The following is a 27938-nucleotide window of genomic DNA, read 5'->3' as shown; positions in this document are numbered from 1 at the left end:
GATCCTCGAAGCGGGCGGACCAGTCAAAGACCGGCGGGCCGTTGATCCACTCCGGAGGCGGAGGTGGCAGGAGGGCTTCCAGCAGTAGGCCTACAGCTTCAGCGCCCGGTATTTGAGGTTCCGGGAGGGCACTATATGGGGGATCCTCCGGTTCAGCGCCCGGGGTTGGAGGTTCCGGGCTGTATGGCTGTTCCAGCCAGGGTACGGCAGCATACGGCAAAGGCTGGGGGAAGAGGCCCAGGAGCAGGTTGGCGCTGGCAGCGCCCAGGACTGGGGATTCTCTCCTACCTGCTCCTGTACTCCACACGGCATCCTGGTTCTCCGCTGGCTCCGCCAGGGCTGGTGTGCGGCTGCTGGCATCCGGTGTCACTTTCCGGCGTGCTGCCAATATTTCCAGCAGCTCACTTTTCCATCTGGCGACCGCTGCCTGCTGGGCTTGTTCCACCTGCTGGCCCAGCTCGAGAACCTCGCTCTCTAGGAACTCCACGTCCTCCGGGGACAACTTTTCCACTTCTTCCTCTATAGTGAGGGGGGGTGACTGGATGCTGTGGCAGGCCAGAGGCGGAGGCTGGACTCTTGCTTCCTTCCATTCTGGCTGCCGGGTGCGGTCTGGCTAGACGGGTTGAGACCACACCCTGTCTCCATTTCTTTTCTCCTCCTCCTCTCCTCTTTTGGGGCGGTCCCATGGCGATTTGCTGTCGGTCACTCCCTGTGACGGCCTTCCTGCCTTGACGGACACATCTATGCGGACAGTCACTGTTGCAAGGGGTAGGGTATGCTTTTGGCGCCATTCTGGGACCTGGCCCACGATGGGAGGTTCCATACTGTTGTCCTTGATCACGCACAAAATGGCACCCGTTCTTCTGGGGCGGGTGCCACATTCAGTAACATATCACAATACTTTAGGTACACTTCACCCGCTGGTACGGGCTGGTCACGCATCCTGTTCGTGACGCCAAGACATGACTCGCCCCCAGGGCCGTGGGACACTCGGCAGCCGGGCCTCTGGTTGCTGGGGGATAGGGGAATATCACGGTGGCTGGCCCGGTCCGTGACCCAGGGCGGTCAGTGCAAAAGGGGGTTATTTTTAGGGGATTTGTCGTGACGCCACCTGTGGTGTCTGGTGAGGATCACCAGCGCTGCGACAGTCCTCTGAGGCAGATGTTAGGGCAGCTAGAGATGGAATGGCTCCCCACTGGTGGAGCAGGCCTCAGGGCAGTGAAAACGATGCAGGTTGTGGTTGCGCTGGGTGTTGTAGTGCAGGGGGAACAATGGCGCCGATGAAGGAATGGACAGAGGCAGTGCAGTACAGTCATCCAAGATTTTACTCACAGTTCTTTAGACACTTCACAGGTGCACTTTACAGGTAAAGGCCTCCCTCGTCGCGCTGCGTTCACCGGTCAGGGGTTCAATCCTTCCTCAGGCAATTCGGGAATACCTGGCAGAACCCCACTTTCTCGTGTTCCTACTTTGACCGTCTTTACTCTGGTCCTTCTCCCTCCTGCTCTGCGCTGCCCACTCTCAATCCCGCTCGGGTGCTCTGAAGTCCTTCCTATACGTCGGATCCGGGACCTACTTGACTCTCCTGGGGGATTAGAATGCCGCAGCAATCCCTCTGTCTTCTGACAGATGCGGGGCGTACGGGTGCCGTCCTGCACGCGCCGCACCCCCTGGGATCCTTTCTGTAGAACGGAGCCTACTCCCTGCTCCCCTCCGGGGCCTTCACACTTGGCCCTAACCGTGGAGCAGATCTCCTAATGAGACTCTGCTCCCGCACTCTTCTTCTGAACAGTCCCGAGCTGTTCTTCTGAACAGCTCCCTAGAACTGAACCTTGGTCAGCACTGAACTGCCTTGAACTCTAAGATGGCTTCTCTATTTATACTCCTATGAAAAGTGCTTCCTCTATCTACTTCCTCCACCCACACCCACTACTGGTTCCCCCTACCTTTGGGTTCCCCCCACTCCAGCCAGGGTCAGGGCTCAGCAGAAACATACATTGCGTCTTGCCCCTCCAGCCGGCCTGGAGCAGTGTAGTGTTGGATGCAGGTGTTTTGGGGTTCCGTGCAGCACTCCCATCTTACCTGAGAGAAGGGAGACACCACATCTCTGGGTGAGGTGCAGTACCTCTTTGGCGACTGAACCCTCAGTGGCGCCACACTTTTTTTAAACAACATTAAACAACTGAATGAACATCCTCCGAGCCCGGTGATTCTATAATTTTTGCCAGGGTAGATGTTGGCCAGATCCCTCCCTCACAGATTTACCATCATTGTGGAGATGAACACAAAGGCTTTGGCTGCATTTACACTGGCCGATTATCGGGAACAAGCGTTCCTGGGAACAAGTGTTCCCGGAAGTTTACCTGTCTAACTAGACAGCCAATCACTTGATGATCGATAAAACGCTCGTTCGACAAGTGAAATGATTTTTCAAGTTGCTTACACATCATCCTTCCATCCTAAACAACCTTTGATTGGTTTGCATGTAGCGGATCGGAGGTTGCTTAATGGGGAAAAAATTCCCTTTAATGTGTATGGGGATCTTTTGGTTTCTCCTTTTAAAGCAGTTTGCAAATCTTCCTATGAAGAACAGAAATCCTGCCAGTACTACAATTGTGGCACCCCAGGGGTCTGGTTGCCACAGTAATAGAAATATTACGTCTGAGAGCAAGTGGGAGGTTTCTCTGGTCAGGAGCCCTTAAGCATGCAACGCTTCCTGCCCAGACCTGGGAGGGGAGGAATCTGCCCTTATAAACTGGGTCTGGGGCAGGATTAGGGAGTTCAGTCAGAGCCTGGAGACAGTTCCAGACACAGGGAAAGAAACAGCAGGAGCTCAGTAGAAGCAGTAGCTGAAGACCAGGGGCTGGAGCTGAGCAGAGCTCGCCCTGGCAGAAGAATCTAGGACCCGGACACAGGAGTCCGAGGCTGTGGGGACTGATATTCACCCAGCAGCAGAAACCAGCCGGCAGGGGATTCCAGGTCCTCTGGCCATAGAAGCCCGGAGGCTCAGTCACAAGGAAGGGACCAGCACTGCCATCCAGGAGCGGAGGCTAACAGAAGGCCCCAAGTCACCAGCCATACGGGTGAGCACCACACGGTATACTCAGGGACGTGGGCTACTTCTACCCGCTTACAGCAAGGTAGCCAGAAAGAGTGCAGATAGACGGAGAGGCCTACAACTCCACCTGGCCAGGGGAACTCCTGTTTGCTCGCAGACTGACCAGGCCCCTTATGTTAGCCAGTACTCCCGGGAGGGTCTGCCTTAATATCACCAGTAAAGACCCTGAACTGCACTGCAAAGACTCTGAGTCGTTCCTGCTTCATTGCCGCACCAGCACTACTAGTGCTGAGACTCCCGTGCACTATCACCCTCACCATCAACTACACTGCCCTGGGGCTCCACTCTTCCCGTGGGGAGTCACACTACCTCAGCTGCACACACCATCAGCCCCAGCGGTCTGCCTTGCAGCGGCGGTCCGCGCTGACCGCAATCCACGGGTGGCGTAGTCGGACAATTAACCTAAAACCCCCACAAAATACCCCCATCGGCCTGACCACCCCGAGCCCCGGGACCGGGTCACCTCCACGGATTCTACAACCCCCAGAGACCCGGCTCCGGGTATCCCACACACGTCCACACTAGGCCCAGGGGGCGAGTCACAATCATAAGGTCACTTTTTCCCTATAGGCAACATGTAGTTAAAGATGTATTTTGACCACATTTGCCTGGCAATTCAACCACAACCAACGGTTCTGACAGAAGTTTTGGAAATTGGATGGCTCCGTGTGCTCGCCCGCATTGCGGACGGGTGCAGGAGTTGCATTTACATTGCATGAATTATTCTGGTCTGTAAAACAAGCCAAAGTTGTGCATGCTGCAAATTTTTGTTGGAAAATCTACAATGTTCACTAGCACACAGGTTATAATGGGTCCATGTGCGGTCCGTGGTACACATGGACAGCACACGGAACGGTTATATGCTCGTTTTAACGACTCCTCAAGGTTCATTTAGACCAGTATTTCCCAAACTCCAGTCCTCACGGCCCCCACAGGTCATATTTTCAGGATTTCCATAGTATTGCACAAGTGATAAAATTCCTGATGACTTGATGATACTTCCATCACCTGTGTAATACTAAGGAAATCCTGAAACATGACCTTTTGGGGCCGTCAGGACTGGACTTTGAGAAACACTGATTTAGACAGATGAACGAGGACCAATCTGCTATATCCAAGTCGATCAGCACTCGGAGGTCATTACAAACTGTACATGGACATAACGATTGTTAATATTATCTTTTTGTCCCAATACAACATGCATTTTGTCAGCAGCACATTCCTTTTTACACGGGACAATGTGTTCCCCACAAAGATGATTAAGTGGCCTACAAAAACGTTTCGATGAGCTGATGAGTAAGAGTTTTGCTCTCTTGTCGTCTGATCTGCAGAATGTTTACAAATGGCGATGATCAGTAACAAGCGTTGTTATGTAAATGGTCTTTTATGGCATCATGACCGTGTAGCCCCAGCTCTTTGGTTTTAAGCTCCAGTATTCAAACCACTTATCTCAAAGACTCTACTAATCAGATGAACAGAGGTGTAGACCCTGAACAGGTCCATCGTATCTGAATATTTTGGTATCCATAGTAGGCATTAGAACCTACTTGATGGCGGAACACTTCATCTGATTGGCAGATACGATTAAATATTAATGTCCTTATAGACATTAGACTAATGTCAACCGAAAACACCGATATTGATGGGTTGGCTTGACAACCTAATCTGTATGGGGGCCCCTGACAATTGATTGTCAGGGAGATAAGGATCCAGCATGTCTGATTTTGGACTGTCTATCCTTTTGTTCTCTAAGAGATAAACCGCTACAAAGGAGTCTGGCAGTAGCTGTCTTATAGAGAATAAAGGAGGCTATGGCTGAGCTAGCACTCCTGTGTATGGGAGAGCTGTAGGCCAAACGGTCGGCTCAACCATTGTTCGGCAGACAGCCATTTAACATGTTTAGGATCAATGTTTCCTATTCCCAAACAAATTTTACAGCTGTGCATCCCAGCTGTGCATGTGGGTGCAACACAGACAACTTCTCAGAGTGAGCCCATGGGGTATTAGGACTTTATGTAAGATCAGGACACCTTTGGCACTCCATGCTCAGTCAATGATCAGTATGTACCGTATTATAATGGGTGTTTGGAAAAAAAAAATCATCATTATTTGATGCCAATAGAATTTTAAAGGAAGACCAAAGAGTAAACTTGACAATTTTCCCGGTCTGAAGGCAGCAGAATATACAAGCTAAGTTATAATATATATATATATAAGTTATATATGTAAGTTATTCAGGGGTCAAGACGCTCAACTCAATGACTTCTCACCTTGAAGGGTAGAATCCTTGTTCACTTCACCTCAAATAGACCTGACTGACAGCTAATTAGTCAGTTGCTACAAAAACTTTGCATTTGTATGATAAAGGTTTACAGAGCAATTTTGCTGTCACAAAATAAGAACTCAATGTTATAACCATGACATCCGCAGGCCAAATTGTTACAAATCAAAATGCCAGAATTTGCTTTTTTTCCGGGCACCTCCCTCAAAGAATGCAATAAAAAGCAATTAAAACCATTTATGTACCCCAAAATGATAACCATGAAAACGAGAGCTCGCCATGCAAAAAGCCAAACACTCACTCAGCTCCATTGATCAAGTTATGGCTCTAAGAAAAATTTTTTTTTTTTTTTTAACTATTAAAATTCATATACAACTTTGGTATTGTCATAACTGTACCTAAAGAATCATGTAGCTAGGTTATTTATACCTCACACTGAACAAAATAAAAACCAAAAAATGGCAGAATTTTTGCTATATTTTATCATTTCATTGCACTTGGATTCTTTTTTCCTCTTTTTCAGTACATTATATGGTAAAATGCTGTTAAAAACTACAGTTTATATGGCTATGTAGGAGCAGAAAACATAACGTTATGGCTCTTGGAAGACGATAAGGATAAAAGAAACGGAGGGCAAAAGTGAAAAATGGCCATATGGTGGGAGAGTGCAGACTTCTATATTATTCTATTCCACAAAAGAAGGATCTTTTTCTGGTGTATAAAGAAAGCATAGGTCCATAATTTGATGTGAACATGTCCTTAAAGGGGATGTTTGGTAGGACATTGTGATTACCTCTCAACATGATAGGTGATATCTTATATACTGGTGGACGTCCAACTGTTGGGACACCCTCAGATTACTAGAATGGGGCACTTTTATCCCTGTTAGGCCACGACCCCATTATCAGTATTTGGTCAGTATTCGGTCAGTATTTTTTCTCAGCAGTGGGAGCCAAAACCCGGTGAGGAACAATCAGAGAAAAGGTATAATAGAAATAAGTCACCAATTCTGCATTTATCACCGACTCCAGGTTTTATTTCCCACTCCTGAGAAAATATACTGACCGAATACTGACCAACTACTGATAGTGGGGCCGTGGCCTTAGAATTGAGTGGCAGTGCAAATATCGCTCCATTTATTCCCTGTGAGACTGCTGAAGAAAGTCGAGTTCATCCCTCCGACAGTCCTATGGAGAATGGGTAGAGCGGCTGCACTACTACTCCATTCTAAGGGCGCAGTCAGGAGGCCATACAAATTGGACTGAGATTGGACCGCAATGCCGGTGGCTCTCCCGACCCGAGCATGACAGCTTTATAAATTTCTATGCAACTGTCACCCTCAGGATGGGAGAGCCATGGCCACTCCAAGTACTGCGGTCTGATCTTGGTCCAATTCATAGACTGACTGCACCTTTATGGGGATAAAAGTAGCCTGTTCTGGCAATCATATGTGGTCCCAGTAGTCTAAACCCCATCAAGCAATAAATTATCCCATGCATAGGTGGGAACGTCTTTCTCCTGCTGGACTATCACTTTAAGAGCTCATTCAGACTTCGGTTTGTCTCGTATGAGTGCTATCCGTGTTTTTCACTGATAGCACTCGTACCTATGATATTCTATGGGGTTTTTGACATGTCCGATTTTTTCCTCGGACAAAGTGGTTTGTTGAAAAAAACAGACATGTAAAATTTTGATCTGAGAGTCTGCTCAAAATGGGCAATATAGGTCCATGAAAAAATCAAAACACACATACAGTGGGGGCCAAAAGTATTGGCACCCCTGCAATTCTGTCAGATAATACTCAGTTTCTTCCTGAAAATGATTGCAATCACAAATTCTTTGGTATTATTATCTTCATTTAATTTGCTTGCAAGGAAAAAGCACAAAAGAGAATGAAGCAAAAATCAAATCATTAATCATTTCACACAAAACTCCAAAAATGGGCCAGACAAAAGTATTGGCACCCTCAGCCTAATACTTGGTTGCACAACCTTTAGCCAAAATAACTGCGAACAACCGCTTCCAGTAACCATCAATGAGTTTCTTACAATGCTCTGCTGGAATTGTAGACCATTCTTCTTTGGCAAACTGCTCCAGGTCCCTGATATTTGAAGGGTGCCTTCTCCAAACTGCCATTTTGAGATCTCTCCACAGGTGTTCTATGGGATTCAGGTCTGGACTCATTGCTGGCCACCTTAGAAGTCTCCAGTGCTTTCTCTCAAACCATTTTATAGTGCTTTTGGAAGTGTGTTTTGGGTCATTGTCCTGCTGGAAGACCCATGACCTCTGAGGGAGACCCAGCTTTCTCACACTGGGCCCTACATTATGCTGCAAAATTTGTTGGTAGTCTTCAGACTTCATAATGCCATGCACACGGTCAAGCAGTCCAGCGCCAGAGTCAGCAAAGCAACCCCAAAACATCAGGGAACCTCCGCCATGTTTGACTGTAGGGACCGTGTTCTTTTCTTTGAATGCCTCTTTTTTTTTCTTGTACACTCTATGTTGATGCTTTTTCACAAAAAGCTCTACTTTTGTCTGATCTGACCAGAGAACATTCTTCCAAAACGTTTTAGGCTTTCTCAGGTAAGTTTTGGCAAACTCCAGCCTGGCTTTTTTATGTCTCGGGGTAAGAAGTGGGGTCTTCCTGGGTATCCTACCATACAGTCCCTTTTCATTCAGACGCCAATGGATAGTACGGGTTGACACTGTTGTACCCTCGGACTGCAGGGCAGCTTGAACTTGTTTGGATGTTAGTCGAGGTTCTTTATCCACCATCCGCACAATCTTGCGTTGAAATCTCTCGTCAATTTTTCTTTTCCGTCCACATCTAGGGAGGTTAGCCACAGTGCCATGGGCTTTAAACTTCTTGATGACACTGCGCACGGAAGACACAGGAACATTCAGGTCTTTGGAGATGGACTTGTAGCCTTGAGATTGCTCATGCTTCCTCACAATTTGGTTTCTCAAGTCCTCAGACAGTTCTTTTGTCTTCTTTCTTTTCTCCATGCTCAGTGTGGTACACACAAGGACACAGGACAGAGGTTGAGTCAACTTTAATCCATCTTAACTGGCTGCAAGTGTGATTTAGTTATTGCCAACACCTGTTAGGTGCCACAGGTAAGTTACAGGTGCTGTTAATTACACGAATTAGAGAAGCATCACATGATTTTTCAAACAGTGCCAATACTTTTGTCCACCCCCTTTTTTAGGTTTGGTGTGGAATTATATCCAATTTGGCTTTAGGACAATTCTTTTTGTGTTTTTTCATTGAAGACAAATTAAATGAAGATAATAATACCAAAGAATTTGTGATCGCAATCATTTTCAGGAAGAAACTGAGTATTATCTGACAGAATTGCAGGGGTGCCAATACTTTTGGCCCCCACTGTAGTTGACTTCCGAGTGTGGCCCGATTTTTCCCTCGTACTGTCAGAAAGGAGAAGATGGAGAAACTTTTTTTTCTTCCACCTCTGAGAAAAATGGATGACACTCGGACCACACTCAATCTCTGATCAAAATGTCACTCGGACGTGAGAAAAACAGATGTCTGAATAAGGTCTAAAGCTGAATGAAAGTCAACATGGATGCTTTTAAAAATCCACAGGGGTTGTCATCCAATTTAAGGATAATAGACCTATCCCAGAGGTGTAATGGGAGCAGAGGTAGCTGTTGCACCCAGATGGGGTCCCTGCTATAGATTAGTCATTGGGGCCCTAGAGCTTCAAGCTACATCTGTGGCCACATAGCAAAGTCAGCAATGGACCTTCCTCCACCTTAGAGACCGTAAACTGAGGAGTAGTAATGAAGCAGCAGCATAAATGGTTTTACTTCTCTTGGGAAGAAATCAAACGGATATGGATAATAAAGACATAAATCAGATATTCTACATAAAGGAGAATTCCCCCAGTGGTGCTATGGCAACCAATCAGGCTTCTTCTTTCATTGTCCAACGAGCCTGTGAAAAGTGAAAGGTGAACTCTGATTGGTCGTCTTCAGCTACTACGTTTACTACTGTTGCTTGGCAGCACTTTTGATAAATGTCCTCCATTGTATGTTTACATATGAGGACACCCTCAGTTTATGGTCCCCGTAAAAATTCCCACCATAAGTTTTTGTAGATTTGTCCAATTAGTTCTAGTCTGGACCCAAAACAAGGGCGTCATATTTATTGGAGAGGGAGCTTCATATCCCTAACCCCTTACAGGGTGAATTAGGGACAGGAACCTGTTGGTCTTGATCAATGGGGCACTAGCAACTGGATCCCTTCTAATTTGATGCTGATGACACGTGAGGAATATATACTACAATGCTTGCTTTAATAAAATGGTAATGTAATGGGGCCCAGCCCTATGATTAGCATCATCTTCTATCAGGACACTGTGAGACTATAATGCCTTTCAGAGCTACCGTACCGCTCATTGGCATAAGCACATAATGAGCAGAGCGAAAGTGAGAACGAAAGTTGTGTCTGACTACAATTCATGGAAAATGCCCACGCCCAACTCCAGAGACATGACGGGTCAGTGCGACCCATCCCAGGGATTATGGCGACTCCTGTACAGAGCGCTCCTACTAAGGCCTCATTCACACGACCGTGTTGCACCTACGTGTTATATCCGTTTTTTTTCACTGATACAACACGTACCCATTATAATCTATGGTGCTGTTCACATGTATGTGTTTTTCATGGACTGTGACACGTCCATTTTTTTCCTACAGTAGCGATGAAAAGGGAAAATACAAGTCTACGAGCCCATGAAAAACATATACAGCAAACTGATGTCATCCGTGTGCCATCCGTGTGCGGTTCGTGTTTAATATTGGAAAATATAGGAGAAGCTTTGTCATTTATTTCTTTCTTTATCCATCCGTGAAAAACACTGATGCACAACACTGATGCCACTGGCACCATTTATTCACTTAAGCCACGTTCACACGGTCAGTATTTGGTCAGTATTTTACATCAGTATTTGTAAGCCAAAATCAGGAGAGGAACAATCAGAGGAAAAGTATAATAGAAACACGTCACCACTTCTGTATTTATCACCCACTCCTGGTTTTGGCTTACAAAAACTGAACGTGTGAACATGGACTAAACATGTGTATTTTTGGTTTCTGCTTGGCTGGTACATTTTGGCATACATTTTTTCGAGTATCACTTGGAAGCCGCTCACTAGTTTATAAATACAATGAAAAAAAAAAGTTGCTGACCAAAACGACAAGAGAAAAGATGCTTCAGGGAAAACACTGCCACCGCTTTTCTGCTTCAAAAACTCAGACGGTACGCCGGCGTCCAAAAGACATCTGTGCACATGCCCTTTCTGCTCATTTCTATGGAAAATCCATATTGGGGTTCATATGATGAGCTTTTTTAGCTTTTTTTTCCCTCAGGTTTTGAAAAAAGACTTGTGTTTATCACTTCTCTGAAGTCCAATGAAAAGGCTGCAAAAATGACTTCGGAAAAAGACAAACTCCCTCAAAAACTTCTCAAAAGAGAAACATTTCTTGAAAAACCTGTTAGAAACGCTAAAAAGCTCAATGCACATTGTCTTTCTTCGGACCGAGAGATTACAAGTGATATCTGTCTATTGGCCATAATACTTATATGAAGACATATATTTCACTTACTATAAAAGCTGCAAAAAGATGATGATTACAATCACAATAATTCCTTCAAGATCTTTCAGCTTCACAAAGATCACTTTTTTTTAAATATTCCAGGACGCTGTAAAAAAAAATGTCCTTATTTTTAAGGAACTGTCCATGAACACAACAACACAACACAATGATCAATGCTCCTGAAATGCAATTTATGGCGCCTACAGACGAGTATAGGAAAAATCGACCAGAAAACTCAGATGATTGTCATCTACTTTATATCGGATTTTCATCCATGTGCCGTCCGTGTGTCTGGTTTTTTTTACGTCCGTGTATGATCCGTTTTCACACAACTACATTAAAACAAGCACATGATCCCATGCAGTGTCCTAGGTTTGTAATAGAAATCTATCTGTAAAAATCATATGTCGCTCTGATGTTCAGTGCGGGATCCGATTTTTTTTTCTCACCCATAGACTTGAATGTGTGAGTCTCATCCGAGACTATGATGAAGGCACGCAGCGATTTTGTTCTCACGGATACTCGGACCGAGAAAAAAATAATTTGTCTGAACAGCCCGATTAAATAACATGGGTCAATGTGCTGTCCAATTAAAAATCGGATAGCACACGTCTGAATTATACGCTCGTCTACGGGAACCCTTATTTAAAGAGTAATTCACATGTAAAGTGCCATGGAATAAATGGCGCTATAATAATAAATATTAATAATAACTAAACATTTGCCAAACATTTCCAGACTTGTCTGCTGCCCCTTTAAATCTAGTCTATGCTTTCTATTGAATCCGTAGCCCCTCAGGCAGGCGCTATGAGCTCTCCTCTTCTAACCTGCGCACTTATCAGGTGGTCTTTTAAGCGATCGGTGGGAGACTCAGGACCCGGACCCTCGCTAATCTGCAGGCACTTAAAGGGATAGAAAAAATATATAATTTTTTTTAGGGGCAAACATTTAGTTACTCTTTAAATGTACAATTAATAAAAACATGACACTTCTCCTGTGGTCAATCATACAGTGTTTTTACTGCTGACTGCTTTGGATATTATAACATATACTACTACTAATAATAATATATAATTATAACATACCCTAGTGATGGTTACAGCCATCAGATACCAGCACATTGCCCTCTGTGACCTTGTCCTATAAATAATAGAACTTCTTCATCCTTTGCACAATGACCATAAATCTTACGTGTACTATACAGATTGGTAGCAGAATTTTCTTTTTATCAGTGCCTGTAGGGGGAGCCAGAGAGACTGTAGCCGAGAACTGCCGAATGGAATGTACGAAAATAGCCGAAGCGACCTGGCCAGGTATCTCTTACCTGGAGACCACGTGGGAGGGGGCGGCGCCGACCCATCCCAATGACAAGTCAGCAGCCACTGCTGGACGCCTGCTGGGGGCGCAGCCTGCATTGTATTGGTTCACTTCCAGGAGTGCAAAACAAAAAAGAGGCAAAACCGGCCTCTCCCTCCCCTCCCCCCAACCTGGATCCTCCTGCAGAGTGAGTGCAGGTCCCCAGGGTGTCCTCTTCCATATCTATAGGTGGAGGTGATTCAAGGTGTAGGGTGGTGCTGTATTTGGGGGGCTTTTCTTTCACTTTTTTTGGGGGGAAGGTGAAAGTTTATGTTTTTTTTCTATATATTTTTTGTATATAATTGTTTTGCCACTTGTTAACCATCATGACTGCGGCTTCCCCGGATTACCTGGTGATTCTGTTCACAAGCACTGCGGGGGCAAACTGTGCTAAGCTGGGCTCTGATGAGAAAGAAGTCATCCAGCTCTTGTGGAAAGTGATAGATCTGGCCAACAGGAAGGTGAGTGCCCACCAGGAGACCCCCCTATGCCTATACCTGCTGCTGCTGGGGGGGGAGCAGGAAGGATACCTGAGAGGGGCACATCATCTGCAAAATGGAGTCTGCAGAGCTGCACCTGGGCCCTGGAGACACCATGCACGGGTCACCCTGCAGCAGTGCCCATAATTGGTGAGGGCAGAGCATTTGCTGAAGTGCCTCTGTGCTGCTTTCTGTTGCAGGTGGGGGAGCTGCACGACGTGAAGGTCAGACCTGACCACCTGGACCTGACAGAAGAATGCAAAGAAGCCACAAAGATCGAGGCCGAGAGCCTGTACCTGGCCCCACAGCTGGAGCAAGCCCTGCAGCAGGTGAGGAGCCCCCTGAGCCTCCAGACAGCCCCCTCCTGGGAGCTCAGCACCTGGGATATGGGGCTATTGTGACAGCATGGCACTTATCACCACTATATCCTGACACCAAAGTGCTACATATGTGTGTGATTTTATATCTACCTATAATTATATATCATGTCAACCTATAGAGGTGCATAAAATGAATGTAAAAACCTGCTAATAAAAAAAAATATATATTATACATTAATTATACCCATTTTTCGGGGGGGGGGGGGGGATGCTACTGAACTTCATTACTGTAGACCCATTTTTTTGGGTACGTGTTTCTTCCACGCATAGACAACATACCCTTTATAGTGTATAGGGCTGTTCAAGTTTTGTTTTTTATTCGGGGGAGTGGGGGCTTCAATGTGACTGCAAAAAAAAAAAGACACATGGGTCAAACTTGCCCGTTCAAAGTAATAGACCCATGAAATAAAAGATGGGTGCAGTTCATTTTAATTTTTATGTATTATTGTATAATGGGTGGGAGGACCTTAGATTTTTCTTATTTTTTTTATATCCCCACCCCTCCTCCTCACTTGAGATAGCATGATGATTATTCTGATTTTTTATTTTTTTTTTTTTCTTAAATTTTTTTTTTATAACCCCTCCTATTTGAAATAGACACACTGGCCAAAAATGGATGAGAAACCTAGGCAAGAAAAAAATCTGTATGAGGCTGTAGTTTCCAAAAATTTCGATGTGGTGTTTAACAGGTGCTTTCATGTAGGTTTTTATAAAGGACTTGAAAAACACAGGTCTGGATAAAAATAAACAGCCAAAAACTCACGAAATTTATGGATCTTTTGTTTTACAAGCCGTAATTAAACTGTGTGACGGAGGCCTTTAGTTCTTTTGTTGTTTGAGGTGAAAAAAGTGAAATGCCCCCTCCTTACACTGAGGAGCGTGCAGCATATCATCCCCCCTGCAGTCGGGGAAGGGTTCTGCCTGAGGTAAAATCTCCATGGATGGTGGACAGGTCAGACCTGTCACATCGTCCTCGCATGTGAAATGAGAAATAATATGGCGGCACCATTATTTTTGTAGCATTGCTCCAAACTTTGAGGTTCCTGTCTGCTTATGAGAAAGGGGAGGAAGTTACCCGTGTAACACGTATCATTCAATTCGGTGAATTCCTGGCTGCAATTCTCGTCACCAAACGTAATGGTCTTGCTTGGTGCAAAACTTTGGTAAATTTGTATCCATAAAAGTTAAGATTTGCGCCATATTTGGAATCATTTTCAGAAACTGCAACCAACAAAAGCGTCCATTTTGGGCAATGCCCCATTCTCTGTAGGGTTACTTGCTGGTTATACTGGAGTAGTAATGGTCATGGCGGTTGTCAGGACCTCCTTGTTAGTAAGTGAAATGAGTGAGCTCCAGTGTGTGCTCACATTAACTCTTCCACTGCTGAAAGCCTTTCATTACACGCAGGTTAGGAACATGGCGGCTGTCGGTGCCGTCTGCTGCACTCGCTCGTGCTCTGTAATTAACCCTTTACCTGCTGAATAGATATGTATGGTAGGGTTATGTCCTGGACCCCCTCCAGCTGTAGAGTTTACCTTAAGGCGTGCCCCCCCCCCCCCTTTTTTTTTTGCTTTTCGTTTCACACGTGATTGACAAGGTTTTTGGATTTTTTTATTTTTTTCTTGTGCGGAGTGTCATTCCACCCACAAAGTCATTAACTAAACAGGTGGCTTTGCACAACTACAGCTGTGGCGTTGTTCGCCCATAATCCGTCTGTTGGTAGCCCGTAATCGCACAAGCGCAGAGATCCGGGTGGTGCCGCCTTTCCTGGAGGTGGGACGGATTATTCCGGATGACTATCTCACACCTCTGGGACGTGAAGTCTCCAGAGGTTTTATTCTCCAGTAGTGGGCACCACGGCATGTCATTGTTATCCGATGTATTCTAGTACTGTAATATGGCACCGGTTTTAGAATATGTATCTTTGTGTATAAAATGTATACATTCTATATTTTACCCACTACGTTCAGTGGTTTTAATGCAAGTGCTAATGTTTCTTCTCCCTATCGTTTTCTCTGCCCTGTCATTTGTTGTTATTGCTAACATAAGACTTTTCCAAGGGAACCGGATACATAATACCACCATGCAAATAACCCCTGTGCTATGTTCAGTTTGCAGGTCATGTTATAAGGGTATATTCACAAGTTACAAGTTTGAATAATATTGAATGTTGCTTTTTATCCGCACGTGTTCACTCAAATACACACATTTATTTTTTCTTTCAATTTTTTTTTTATGTTTAGTACAGAAAAGCTTTGCGTCTACACTTGTGTGTTTTTTTTTTTTTTTTTTTTCAGCTTGCCCATAGAAGTCCATGGGGAAAAATAAATAAATCCCAGTTTACCAGCATCTTTAAACGCGCAGTGGGCGTGAGTTTCCATGAAATCTTATGCGCAGATTTTGTGCACAGGAAAAAATACTGCAGGGTTTTTGATGCTGTATTTATGCAGCATGGAAGCACCGTTTTTAGGTGTGGATTCTGTGCAAGCAGCAAACCTTATCCAATCTGTCATTGGGGTTATTGTCATGCCAATACATGCGCTCCAAGAAAAATCCAGCTGTTTGTGTGCCAGAATAAAAACTATTTGCCACAGAAATTTTGAACATGGAAAATCTAGGATTAGCATCATTGTATAGCGTACAACACAAAGGATAATTCTTGAACGGATCATCAGTGGCACATTCTCGGGAGAAATCAGTGTCAGTCTAAACATCCTCTTGATGACTAGCAGATTTTAGGTCTTTAGCTTTTTTTTTTTTTATAAACATTGTTTTGTTGATGTGTAATGATGCATCTACATGCAAAATTTGTGGAAGCTAACAATCATTCCAATTTGCACTTCAACCACCTGTTGGCAGAGTGTTTGCCCCCATTACTGTCCATATTTGTTTCATATTTTTGACATCCTATAAAGCACGTTTTATTTAGGAATTAATTAGTGGTCCAGCATAGGTCTTCAGCGATGTATCTGTGACTTGCCAGAAAATCATTTTGACTGTATGTTGATTTAAAATCCCCGCTACATTTGTGACCAGCTATGGACTCCTCGTCTATACATTGTGGCTGCAGCTTCCAACGTGCCTAAACTCACAGGCCACTGTAATAGACAAATGTACCTGCGATATTGGACCATCTAAATTTTCCATTGTAAAACCACTGTTTTACATGAATATATAGACTGTGTGAGCACCTGTCAGCAGGATTGTGGTCAGTATACTACATACACTGTCAGGTGGGTGACATTACACTGATTAAAATGATACCTTGGTTGATGAAATCCGCTCTGTGGTTCTTGTGTAATCTTTACTTTCAGGTTGGAGATAATGATATGCTCGTGCTTCGGGGCGGCCTGTGGGGGGGCGCTCTATTACTTATTCATCTGTATGCTCTTATGACAGCTTACTGTGCCTTCACTGACCTGTCTCCTATTTTACTTAGCCCCACACTACTAGATGCATTATGTAAAATAGGAGGCAGGTCAGTGAAGGATCAGTGACCTGTCATAAGAGCATACAGATGAATATGTAAGCAGAGCACCAGATAGTGCACCGCCCGGAAGCACGAGCATATCATTATCTCCAAACTGAAAGTAAAGATTACACAAGAACCACAGGATGGATTTCATCAACCAAGGTATCATTTTAATCAGTGTAATGTTGCCTACCTGACAGTGTATGTAGTTTACAGAGCACAATCCTGCTGACAGGTGTGCTTTAACAGCCAGGACCATTCAATTTGGGCACTTTTCTATTTATTTATTTTTTTAACTAAAAGAAAAATTATATATATATATATATATATATATATATATATATATATATATATATATATATATATATATATATATATATATATATAATATCTCTATCTCTATCAAGCTATCAAAAGAAGCCATTCGAGACTCCCCTTGTGTCTGTGCATTGGCTATGACAGTGGAGGGTGCTGACTGACCTTTTTAGTAGCTATGCTAGCCCCCTTCTGTCACAGGTAATGAGTAGACAGAGAAATGGGCTGGTTATGCTATAGAAACAAGCAGTCAGCCAGCCCCCTTCATACAGACAGCACTGAGGATGTTGATATACATGGCTATTTGAAAAGTGTATGTATGACAATGTATAGAATTGGCCAGATAGAGCAGGGCATCTGCAGAAATTCCTTTTAGCATGTGCAGGTGATTGTCATTAGCATAATGAAGGGGCCTGTAAACCGCTACTTATTGTAGCCCCTATTTTTGCATTGCACTATTTTCTGCATTATAGTTTCTCATTAAAAAAATTAGATTGCTGTTTCCTTATAAATGCTTATTTGAGTATCTCTGCACTTTATTTCTATAGTTTAGAACAAGGCGAAGTGTAAATTATATACTTTTTTTTTTTTTTTTTTTTTTTTTTTTTTTTTTTTGGGTTTTGCATTGTGCGTCTTCACACTTGCTTAAATGAAGCTTATTCTGACATGACTGCACTGTGCATGGTCAGATGAGCCTGGAGTATTTACCATGTGGAATGGTTTGGGGCACGTGCTCAGTATTTTGTTTGGTACATTGTACGTTGTGCTGAGCAACTACCTGGCACCCAACATGTAACTCTACCCGGTCTCATTGTATTCAATACTTCTGATATGTTAACTCTTTGTGGAATTATAGGAAAGAGAAATGTCAAACCTGTGCATGCTTAGAATGACCTTTTTATTGATGGATATTTTTAGAAGGCCTAGGTAAAGGTGCAGTTGATTTTAAGTGTCGCTCATGGTACAGGTTTATATTTGGCAAATGATTGTTTAAGCCTAATTCAGATGTCATTTTCACGTACAAGTGCTATTGGTGTTTTTTTTTTTTTTTCTACATATGCATTAATGAAAACATTGGAATAGAGTGGAGTTAGAGAGAGTTTTATGTTTTAGTATGTGTCTAGCTGTCTTGTGTACTAGATGATGCTTTTGTGGGTCCGCACAGAACAGACCCATAGATCACGTTGGGCCATAAGATGCCCACTAAGCTGCATTCACACATATGTTGGTTTTTTAATCCATCAGAAAAATGGACAATTATTCTCTCGTGTCATCCATTTTTAAACTTTTTTTTTTTTTTTTTTCTATATTCTGTAATTAAGGCAGTCTGATCCACTAAACAGATGACTAGGACATTCTCAAAGTCTGAGTTTAGACCATGGATGGGGAACCTTTTTTCTTCAAGGTCCATTTGGATATTTATACAATCATTCGAGGGTCGTACAAAATTATTAACTTAAAAATTACCCAGCCATATTTGATAAAACAATTTAATTAACTCCCCCCTCCCTAATTTGATGGCTGGAGCTGCTCCTCTCTGAGGCTTTGATGTTAGGTGGTGTGCTGCTACTCACAACTGCTTTCCCAGGTTTATATTGTTCCGGAGCGCAGTCGACTCTTTGTAATAAGTTTTGTAAAGAACTCGCAGCAGTAAGTTGTACTAAACACACTGATGTATATTACACTGCAGGTCTCCTAAAAGTGCAAAATGAATCACTGCTCACACTATAGAACTCAAGCAGTGGGAGGCATCACATGGAAGGGGCTGGGGCATGGGCATAGGCATCACATGGGAGACTCTGGGGCTGCCACTGCTGTCTTCATCCTTGGTATGGGAGCATGTTGCACGCTATCTCTGCCTGCAAAGAACGTCCTAAGCTGCCACTGACCAGCATTGAGATGTACTTCTTCATTGCATGCTTCGCAATGTTCAGTAGTGAACACTGCGTGCTTGCAGAGCAAGAAAGAGTTAAGGGGCCAGCGACTGGTAAAACTGGTCCTCCAGTCTGAGCATTGCGGTTCCCAGGAATCTGCCCAGGGGCTGGAGAAAAGGTCACCCGATTCATTTTTAAAATGGATGAGAGAGGATGGATGGATAGATCAATGACATCCTATGGGTACCTGTACCGTCCATTTGAATGTAGCCTTAGGTCTTATTCACACATCAGTATTTTTGTAGTCAAAATCAGGAGTGGACCCAGAGCACAGATCAGGTGTGAAACTTCTAATTATAGTCTGTCATAGTTTTACACTTTTGGTTTTTAGATTACAAGTGTTGATATGAGAATAAAGGCCTCATACACATTAGACGAATGTCGGGCGAACCTGTTACTATTGATGGGTCCCCCAACAGGTGATATCTAGGAACTTAAAGATACAGAATATACAATTTACAACTAAAGATCCTCTTGTTCTACAGAGATTATAGAACCATAAAATGTTAGAGTTGGAGGGGACCTCCAGGGTCATCTTGTCCAACCCCCTGCTCAATGCAGGATTCACTAAACCATCTCAGACAGATATCTGTCCAGCCTCTATTCGAAGACTTCCATTGAAGGATATCTCGCTGTGTGACGCTCGCAGCTATGCCCTGAGAGATGGGGGTACTCGGAGCTGTGTCAGATGTTTGGTGGATTGTAGCCGTGGCCTGCACCCGTTCCGTGCCCAGGGCCATCACATTTAAAAGGGTGTAATGGGCTTTCAGGGTTGGTGTTAATCGAGTGGTTATATTGACTACGCCACCCGTGGTGTCTGGTGATTTCCCCACCAGCGCTGCGTTCAGTCCTCTGAGGTGGGATGTACTGGCAGCCGGAGATGATACTACTCCCCACAGGCGGAGCAGGGCCTCAGGGCAGAGAGAACATGAGGATGGGAACCGTAGTGGGAGATGTGGTGCGGCGCCGCGTTGCAATAAGAAACCGGAGGCCATAGGGGTAGTCTTCCAAGCTTTACTCACGGTAGAATGCACAGCTGCAAGGCTTCTCCCTGCTCCTCACGGCGCGCTGCGGCCACCAGGACCGGGGGTCCGACAACCTCGGAGTAGTTCAGGTGCTTTGGTCAGGACCCCGCACCAGAGTGTTCCTAGACTTTTCCCACTAAGTTCTCTCCTGTCCGTATTTGGTGCGTGTACTAAGGCCGGGTCTCCCTCTGGTCTATGCACAGAACATGGGTACGGGTGGCGACTCCGCTCCGTCCGTTACCCGGTGGGATCCACTGAGCCTCCGGGCTTCTCCGACTAAGACGTGAAGTGACAGTCAGATATCGGGGGCCGGTACCCCTTTTGCAGCAGGAATCCCTCTGACTAGGCCAGAATAGTGAGGACAGGTGGCGTATGCCGCTCCGTCTGCATCCCCCTGGGATCCTTTTGCCTGTGGAGCTTGTCTCCTCTACTCCCCTCCAGGCCTTCTTGGGTAGGGACCTTGACCGGGTAGAGACAGCCGTTAACTCTTGCCCTCTACTCGACTCAAGGCCAGAGTACGAGGACCGTGTCCCCATCAACTGCAGGTTCACATAGAAAGCCACGTTCAGTGATGAAGATCACAATCAAAAGACCATAAGCCCAAGATGGCTGTTTATTAAATATGAATTTTTGTTGTGCAACCTCTAAGTGTGTCCTCCACCCTCACCCACTACTAGGTTCCCCCTATCTTTTGGTTCCCCCATCTCCACTTATCCTGGCTGGGGCAGCACCCTGGTGCATATGAGCCCCCCACAGGTGGGAGTAGTGTGGTGTTGGATGAGAGGTGAGGTCCTGACAATTGCACCATCCTTACCTCGAAGGAGAGATACCACACCTCATTAAAGAGATGCAGTACCCCTGTGGCGACCGAACCTTCAGGGGCGCCACATCGCCATCTCTCGTGGCCGCCTGTTCCACTCATTGATCACTGTCAAAAAGTTTTTTCTAATGTGTCATCTCCCTTTCAGTTTCATTCCATTGCTTCCATATGCAAATGAGAATAAGGATGATCACTGTTGACTCGTGTGCAGTCTGTGATCTATTAGTATACCCAAGTCTTTTTCACACTTGCTGTTGCTTAATTCTATTCCTCCCATTCTGTAGATATCCGTTTTGTTTTTCTTCTTGCATTTCTCCCTGTTAAATACCATTCTATTAGTCGCTGCCCATTACTATTATTATTTATTATTATAGCGCCATTTATTCCTTGGCGCTTTACATGTGAAAAGGGGTATGCATAGCAAATACAAGTACAATAATCTTGAACACAATGTGACCGCGACTGGTACAGGAGGAGCGAGGACCCTGCCCGCGAGGGCTCACAATCCACAAGGGCCCATTGTTGAAGCTTATCTGGATTCTTGTGAATCTTTTGTATTCTCTAGCGTTAGCTATCGCTTTTAGCTTTGCATCGTCTGAAAATTTGATTAGTTTACCTTCAATTCCCTTGTCTAGATCATTTATAAAAATGTTGAACAACACTGGGGCCAGGACAGATCCACTTAAGGCTAAGTACCCACGATGCAGAAATGCTCCGGATTTTTTTGAGCGTTTCTGCTTCTCCCTGGCAGAAAAAACGCATGCGGATTGTACATGCGTTTTTCCTGCCAGGGACATGCGGATGTGAAGCGTTCTTCACATGCATTTCCGAATGCGGGTTGGCAAGCGCTTTCCAAGCGATTTTTAGCATCACTTGGAAAGGGCTTGACAACTTGGTCACACTATATAAATCCATGCAACCGGCATGGATTTATATATTGTGACCGTAAAAGAATGGTAAAAAATGAATATACTTACCTTCTGATGGCCCCCAGTGTCCTTATCCGATCCGTTTGGTGTCTCGCGGTGGTCTAAAAGGACCTTCCATGACGTCATTTAGTCATGTGACGGGTCATGCGACCCATCACATGACTAAATGACGTTATGGCAGGTCCTTTTAGACCATCGCGAGCTGCCGGGAAGCCAGGACGAATCGCTATGAAGACCGCGGGCTATCAGATGGTAAGTATAATGTATATTTTTTTTATCTTATTCTTTACAGGTACTATGGTACCCGGGTCTGGAGGGGAGTCTCCTCTTCTCCAAACCCGGGTACCATCCGCACATTGAACCGCATGATATCCGCATGTACACATGTTGTGATGCAGATTATGCGATTCAATGCAAGTCAATGGCGGTGAAAATGCCGCGATTCCGCAAAATAATTGGTAGTGCTGCTCATTTTTCCGCAATGATAATCCACAGCGGAAATTTCCACAGCATGTGCACAGCACATGCGGATTATCATTGGGGAACATGGCAGACCTTCTACCTAGCGTTTTTTAAACGTTTCTGCAGCGGAATTGCCGCTGCAGAAACGCTTCAACGCATAGTGGGCACACAGCCTAACCGTAGCTTTGTCAGTCCCATACTTGGTAATTCTTTCAATAAGGATAGTATGAGATAAGCCAACGCCAGGGATGTGTGGAAGTAGCTCTCGCATAGAAAATACAGGAGTTCATGGCAGGGTGACCACTCCATTATGCCCAAAATGGCCATATACAGGTTTCCATCTGAATGATTGGCCAAACCATTGTTCGACAGACAGCTATCCAACATACATTGGGGGCTTAAGGCCTTGGGACCCTTCTTTGGCAAATGGCTTTCTCTCCCGAATCCTCCATACATTTAAAGCCTAGGCTCTGCTAAACATTGATGGATTTTCATTGGGAAAAGGAGGGAAAGGTGCTGCCAGAGGTCTTTTTGTTTAGCAGGAGACCAAACACGTTTGGCCAACTTTAAGTCTTATTGTGTACGGAGCCATTCGTGTATATGGTCTTGTCCTCAAGTTAGTTGATTTAGCTTATTTGGCCACTCATAAAACCATGTGATTTACATTGATATACATAAGAATGGAGCAAAATAAGCTGAACTGATCGGAGGATGATTCCGTCATATTTCTAACCTGCTATTGCTACCCCGTCCACAGTAAGTGGTGGTGAGAGAAGGTGGAAACTTCTAGGAGCAGTTCAGTTGCAGGACCGTAAGCCAAACAAAAGCTGAAAAAGGGATTACTTTGGGTGCTCTGACCTGAACGCAGCAGCATCATGGGCATATATGAAGTTATTGAGTTTGGGTCAGGACCCACGGCTGGTCCTTCAATGCCGCTTAATGCCTACTGCAGAGCTTCAGACCAAGCTTTATCAAGAGGTTCATGAATCAGATTTCCTAGGAAAGGCAGCTGAACACAATTCTGAGATCTCCATGCAAATTATCGGCGTCATTGCACTCTGGAGATGTGGGTACACTTCTCTAGACATTTTACTTGGTTATTTTCCCTTAATTTAGTTAATTGTATTAATTATCCTCCTATATCTATACAACCCCCTCCCTCTCCCTCCTGATATCTTTACCACTGAGAAAATGGAGGGGGGAGGAGTTGAAATCCATCAGAACTGAGCTGCAGCTATGTGCACATGTTGTCTTTTTAAGGTGAATTTTGCACCTGAAAGCCCCAAAAGCTTAGTCTTGTGTTGCTTTTTAACCACTTCAGGGTTTCCAAACCTGAAGCAATTAAATGACATGCTTATGCTGAGAAACCACCTGCTCTCTCTAATTCACAGTAAGAGTGAAAGACACCAGCGGTGGAGCCACCTCAAGAACTATGGCAAAACCACCAGCATTTTTGTGGAGCAGCTGTCCAGGTGTGGTGTCTGAACGATAAAGGACTTGGTTACTTTGCAGCAGCAAAATAGTTTGAATTAAAAACTATTTAAAAAGTTGCTTAGAGGGAACCTGACAGCTCATACATGCTGCCTATCCAAGGGCAGCATCAGGCACTGGCTGTATGATCTCAGCCAGGTATATTTGACTCTGAAACGCTGCAGTGTTTTGGAGAAAAACATACTTTCAAAGCCACTGAAGGCGGAGCCGTGCTGCAGACAAGGCGGACAGGCTTCTCCCCTCCCGCTGCCCTGGAGTGACAGGTCTCTCCCTATTTGTGTAGGTAGGCAGAGATCTGTCAATTCAGGGCAGCGAGTGGGGAGAAGCCGCCGAGGACCCTGCTGTCTGACTAGTCTCCAGTGTGGCTCGGTCATCGTTGGCTTTTAACGTATGTTGTTTTTCTCTGAAACATTGTGGTGTCCCCAATGGGGACAGTGATGATAATGTCTGTAAAGCGCTGTGGAATTAATGGCGCTATATAAGTGAGTAACATAAATATATGCAGTAAATCTAATGGATGATAAATGGCACCCATTATGAAATAGGGTAGGCAGAACAGTACAGTGCAGAATATTTTCATCCAATATCTATACTAGTTTGTACATTTGTCCGAACTCTGTTTTCCATCAAGTGTGTTTTTTTTTGTATTTGCACTCTTTTTTTTAAGAGGGGTCTGGTCTTTTTTGCTTCTTTGGCTTGTACATGCTCAAACATGCTTCTCTAAGTGGCCAGACTGAATAAGAATATTAGTACATCCACACGCTTAGTATAGTACAGGTGTATAAGATGCCTTTAGGGCACCATGGTGGTTAACGCTTTGTGAATCTAGGTTAAATGTATTTGCATTGAATAAATACAATATGCACATTTATATTAATAATAAGAATAAATTGATTTTAAACGTGATCAGATAATTTTATTACGATTGGGCGAAGGAAGAAACATTTTATGGTGCATCATACGGCGAGTGAATGTATTTTATATAGATTGCATTTCTATTTGTGAAAGTTTAGTCTTTATGCTCAAAATTGACCCTAAAACAGGAAATACAGTACAGACCAAAAGTTTGGACACACCTTCTCATTTAAAGATTTTTCTGTATTTTCATGACTATGAAAATTGTACATTCACACTGAAGGCATCAAAACTATGAATTAACACATGTGGAATTATATACTTAACAAAAAAGTGTGAAACAACTGAAAATATGTCTTATATTCTAGGTTCTTCAAAGTAGCCACCTTTTGCTTTGATGACTGCTTTGCACACTCTTGGCATTCTCTTGATGAGCTTCAAGAGGTAGTCACCGGAAATGGTTTTCACTTCACAGATGTGCCCTGTCAGGTTTAATAAGTGGGATTTCTTGCCTTATAAATGGGGTTGGGACCATCAGTTGTGTTGTGCAGAAGTCTGGTGGATACACAGCTGATAGTCCTACTGAATAGAGTGTTAGCTGCTTTTTTCTTGCCATAATACAAATTCTAAGTAAAGAAAAACGAGTGCCTATCATTACTTTAAGAAATGAAGGTCAGTCATTGTGAAAAATTGGGAAAACTTTGAAAGTGTCCCCAAGTGCAGTTGCAAAAAACAATCAAGGGCTACAGAGAAACTGGCTCACATGAGGACTGCCACAGGAAAGGAAGACCAAGAGTCACCTCTGCTTCTGAGGATAAGTTTATCCTAGTCACCAGCTTCAGAAATCGCAGGTTGCCAGCAGCTCAGATTAGAGACCAGGTCAATGCCACAGAGTTCTAGCAGCAGACACATCTCTTCAACAACTGTTAAGAGGAGACTTTGTGCAGCAGGCCTTCATGGTAAAATAGCTTCTAGGAAACCACTGCTAAGGACAGGCAACAAGCAGAAGAGACTTGTTTGGGCTAAAGAACACAAGGAATGGACATTAGACCAGTGGAAATCTGTGCTTTGGTCTGAGGAGTCAAAATTTGCGATCTTTGGTTCCAACCACCGTGTCTTTGTGCGACGCAGAAAAGATGAACGGATGGACTCTACATGCCTGGTTCCCACCGTGAAGCATGGAGGAGGAGGTGTGATGGTGTGGGGGTGCTTTGCTGGTGACACTGTTGGGGATTTATTCAAAATTGAAGGCATACTGAACCAGCATGGCTACCACAGCATCTTGCAGCGGCATGCTATTCCATCCGGTTTGCGTTTAGTTGGACCATCATTTATTTTTCAACAGGACAATGACCCCAAACACACCTCCAGGCTGTGTAAGGGCTATTTGACCAAGAAGGAGAGTGATGGGGTGCTACTCAAGATCACCTGTCCCCCACAGTCACCAGACCTGAACCCAATCGAGATGGTTTGGGGTGAGCTGGACCGCAGAGTGAAGGCAAAAGGGCCAACAAGTGTTAAGTATCTCTGGGAACTCCTTCAAGATTGTTGAAAGACCATTTCCAGTGACTACCTCTTGAAGCTCATCAAGAGAATGCCAAGAGTGTGCAAAGCAGTCATCAAAGAAAAAGGTGGCTACTTTGAAGAACCTAGAATATAAGACATATTTTCAGTTGTGTCACACTTTTTTTAAGTATATAATTCCACATGTGTTAATTCATAGTTTTGATGCATTCAGTGTGAATGTACAATTTTCATAGCCATGAAAATACAGAAAAATCTTTAAATGAGGTGTGTCCAAACTTTTGGTCTGTACTGTACATTTGTTCCACATTCTTCTGACCTGAAGATTACCGTAATTATGGAGCTCTTGCCAATCAACCGAGGCTAATATGTCTGAGGATACTGCTCTAGGCTGCATTTAGATGTGGCGATAAATTGTGGTATTATGCTGAAGCAAATGTGGCAGAAGTTTCGGCACCGAAATTTGCTTTCATATATGTGAAAAGGGTTGTTTTAACAATAAGCACATGGGTTTTCTGCAGAACATTCTGCAACAAATCCTGTGTGTGTGAATTAATGTGCAATGTGACTGCATATTTTGACCATTTTACACCTACACATTCAGGGATCATCAGAATACCTATGATACATTTCATTGGTAACCAAACATTATAGAAGGGAATGCCGTACGTATGGGCAAAGATGGCTGAACCCTACTCTCCTATTTTACATGAAATGAAGGCCTCCCAAATCTGATGGAAAGAAGGATCAGAAATGTTGACTTTCAATACCTGATCACTTAAATTTCAAGGGAAAAACACTTCAAGAATACATGCTTACTTGGGAAAACTGAGTGCATACAGAGGTGCCCTAAGCACGTAGTGTCATCATGCATGTCCTCTAACATTTATATCCATTTATCCATGGTGTTACCGTCCCTAGGTGTGAGTTAAATGACAGGGGGAAGCTTGGCAGACTAAGGGTCAAGAGGGCTAACTCGACCTGAGTGAAGGGTGTCAGGAGATACATGGCAAACTGTATATAAGCATGGGGAGATCAGTGGTTGTATGTCTTTCAAGGTGGTCATGGATGGACCTTTTAGAAACGTTGCGAACGATACTTTGCGCAACTAAAACTAAGCACAGAAAAATACTTTACATTTTTCAATTAATCAATAACAATTGTGAATTTTCTAAAGGTTGGGACACCCACTGTCAAGTTTCTGTAGGAGTCTGGTCGTGTGTAGGATCAATCATTATAGACCAACAATGTGTCTTTACTAAAGTGGCTCTCCATCTGCAGAACTACAACCCTAGTTGTAGGGGTCGTAGGTTGTGGACCACCAGTGTAGAGCATGCACAACACCTTGTACTACGTTGACTGTGTTGAGGAAAAAGTGTAGGTACTTTTGTGTTTAGTATAATGTGCTCATTAGATGTTATTTTTCATTACTGGATTTAACATTGTTCACCCATCTTGCCTTACAGTTCAACCAGTCAGTAGGAAATGAGATCAACATCGGTGTGGGGACTTCTTTCTGCTTGTGCACTGATGGACAGCTTCACATCAGACAAGTGTTACACCCCGAGGCCTCCAAAAAGGTATTGTGCACTCTTTCACTACCTGCATATCTGCTTTAATTCATTTGTATAAATATTTTATATCTACAATATGTTGCCTGTTTTGGACATCCCTGGGGGCCAGGTGTGATTTCCATCTCCATGCCCTCTATAGCTACGTCCTTGCTTATGCAGCTGATCCCCCTATTAATAACAATTGGTCATTAAAGCACCTCTCTACGTTCATCTCATCCTTTCTCATCCGTAGTATGACAACTTCACCTGGTCCACCCACTGTACAAGCATCTCCTAACTCTTAATGAATGGCAAGCCACGTCTC

The 27938-nt window shown here is 44.1% G+C and overlaps 1 protein-coding gene across 5 annotated transcripts in view; it reads left to right on the top strand.

The window, feature by feature from the left end:
• Positions 1-12467: 12467 nt before the first annotated feature.
• The window catches only part of ESRP1 (epithelial splicing regulatory protein 1), an 83738-nt gene continuing 68267 nt past the window's right edge, over positions 12468-27938 (top strand). For 4 of the 5 annotated variants that reach the window (XM_073679662.1, XM_073679663.1, XM_073679665.1 and 1 more), the window contains exons 1-3: positions 12468-12835; positions 13054-13182; positions 27527-27640. In XM_073679662.1, the coding sequence (XP_073535763.1) occupies positions 12701-12835; positions 13054-13182; positions 27527-27640 (378 nt within the window). In that variant the 5' untranslated portion in view covers positions 12468-12700. The remainder of the gene's footprint in view (positions 12836-13053; positions 13183-27526; positions 27641-27938) is intronic. The other variant, XM_073679664.1, reaches the window with a different exon arrangement.

Source organism: Phyllobates terribilis, unplaced genomic scaffold, assembly GCF_046119375.1.
Source record: "Phyllobates terribilis strain yellow unplaced genomic scaffold, ASM4611937v1 Scaffold_4__5_contigs__length_816908805, whole genome shotgun sequence".
NCBI classification, from domain to species: domain Eukaryota; kingdom Metazoa; phylum Chordata; class Amphibia; order Anura; family Dendrobatidae; genus Phyllobates; species Phyllobates terribilis.
The sequence above is the reverse complement of the archived record's forward strand: the minus strand, read 5'-3'. Positions and strand labels throughout refer to the sequence as shown.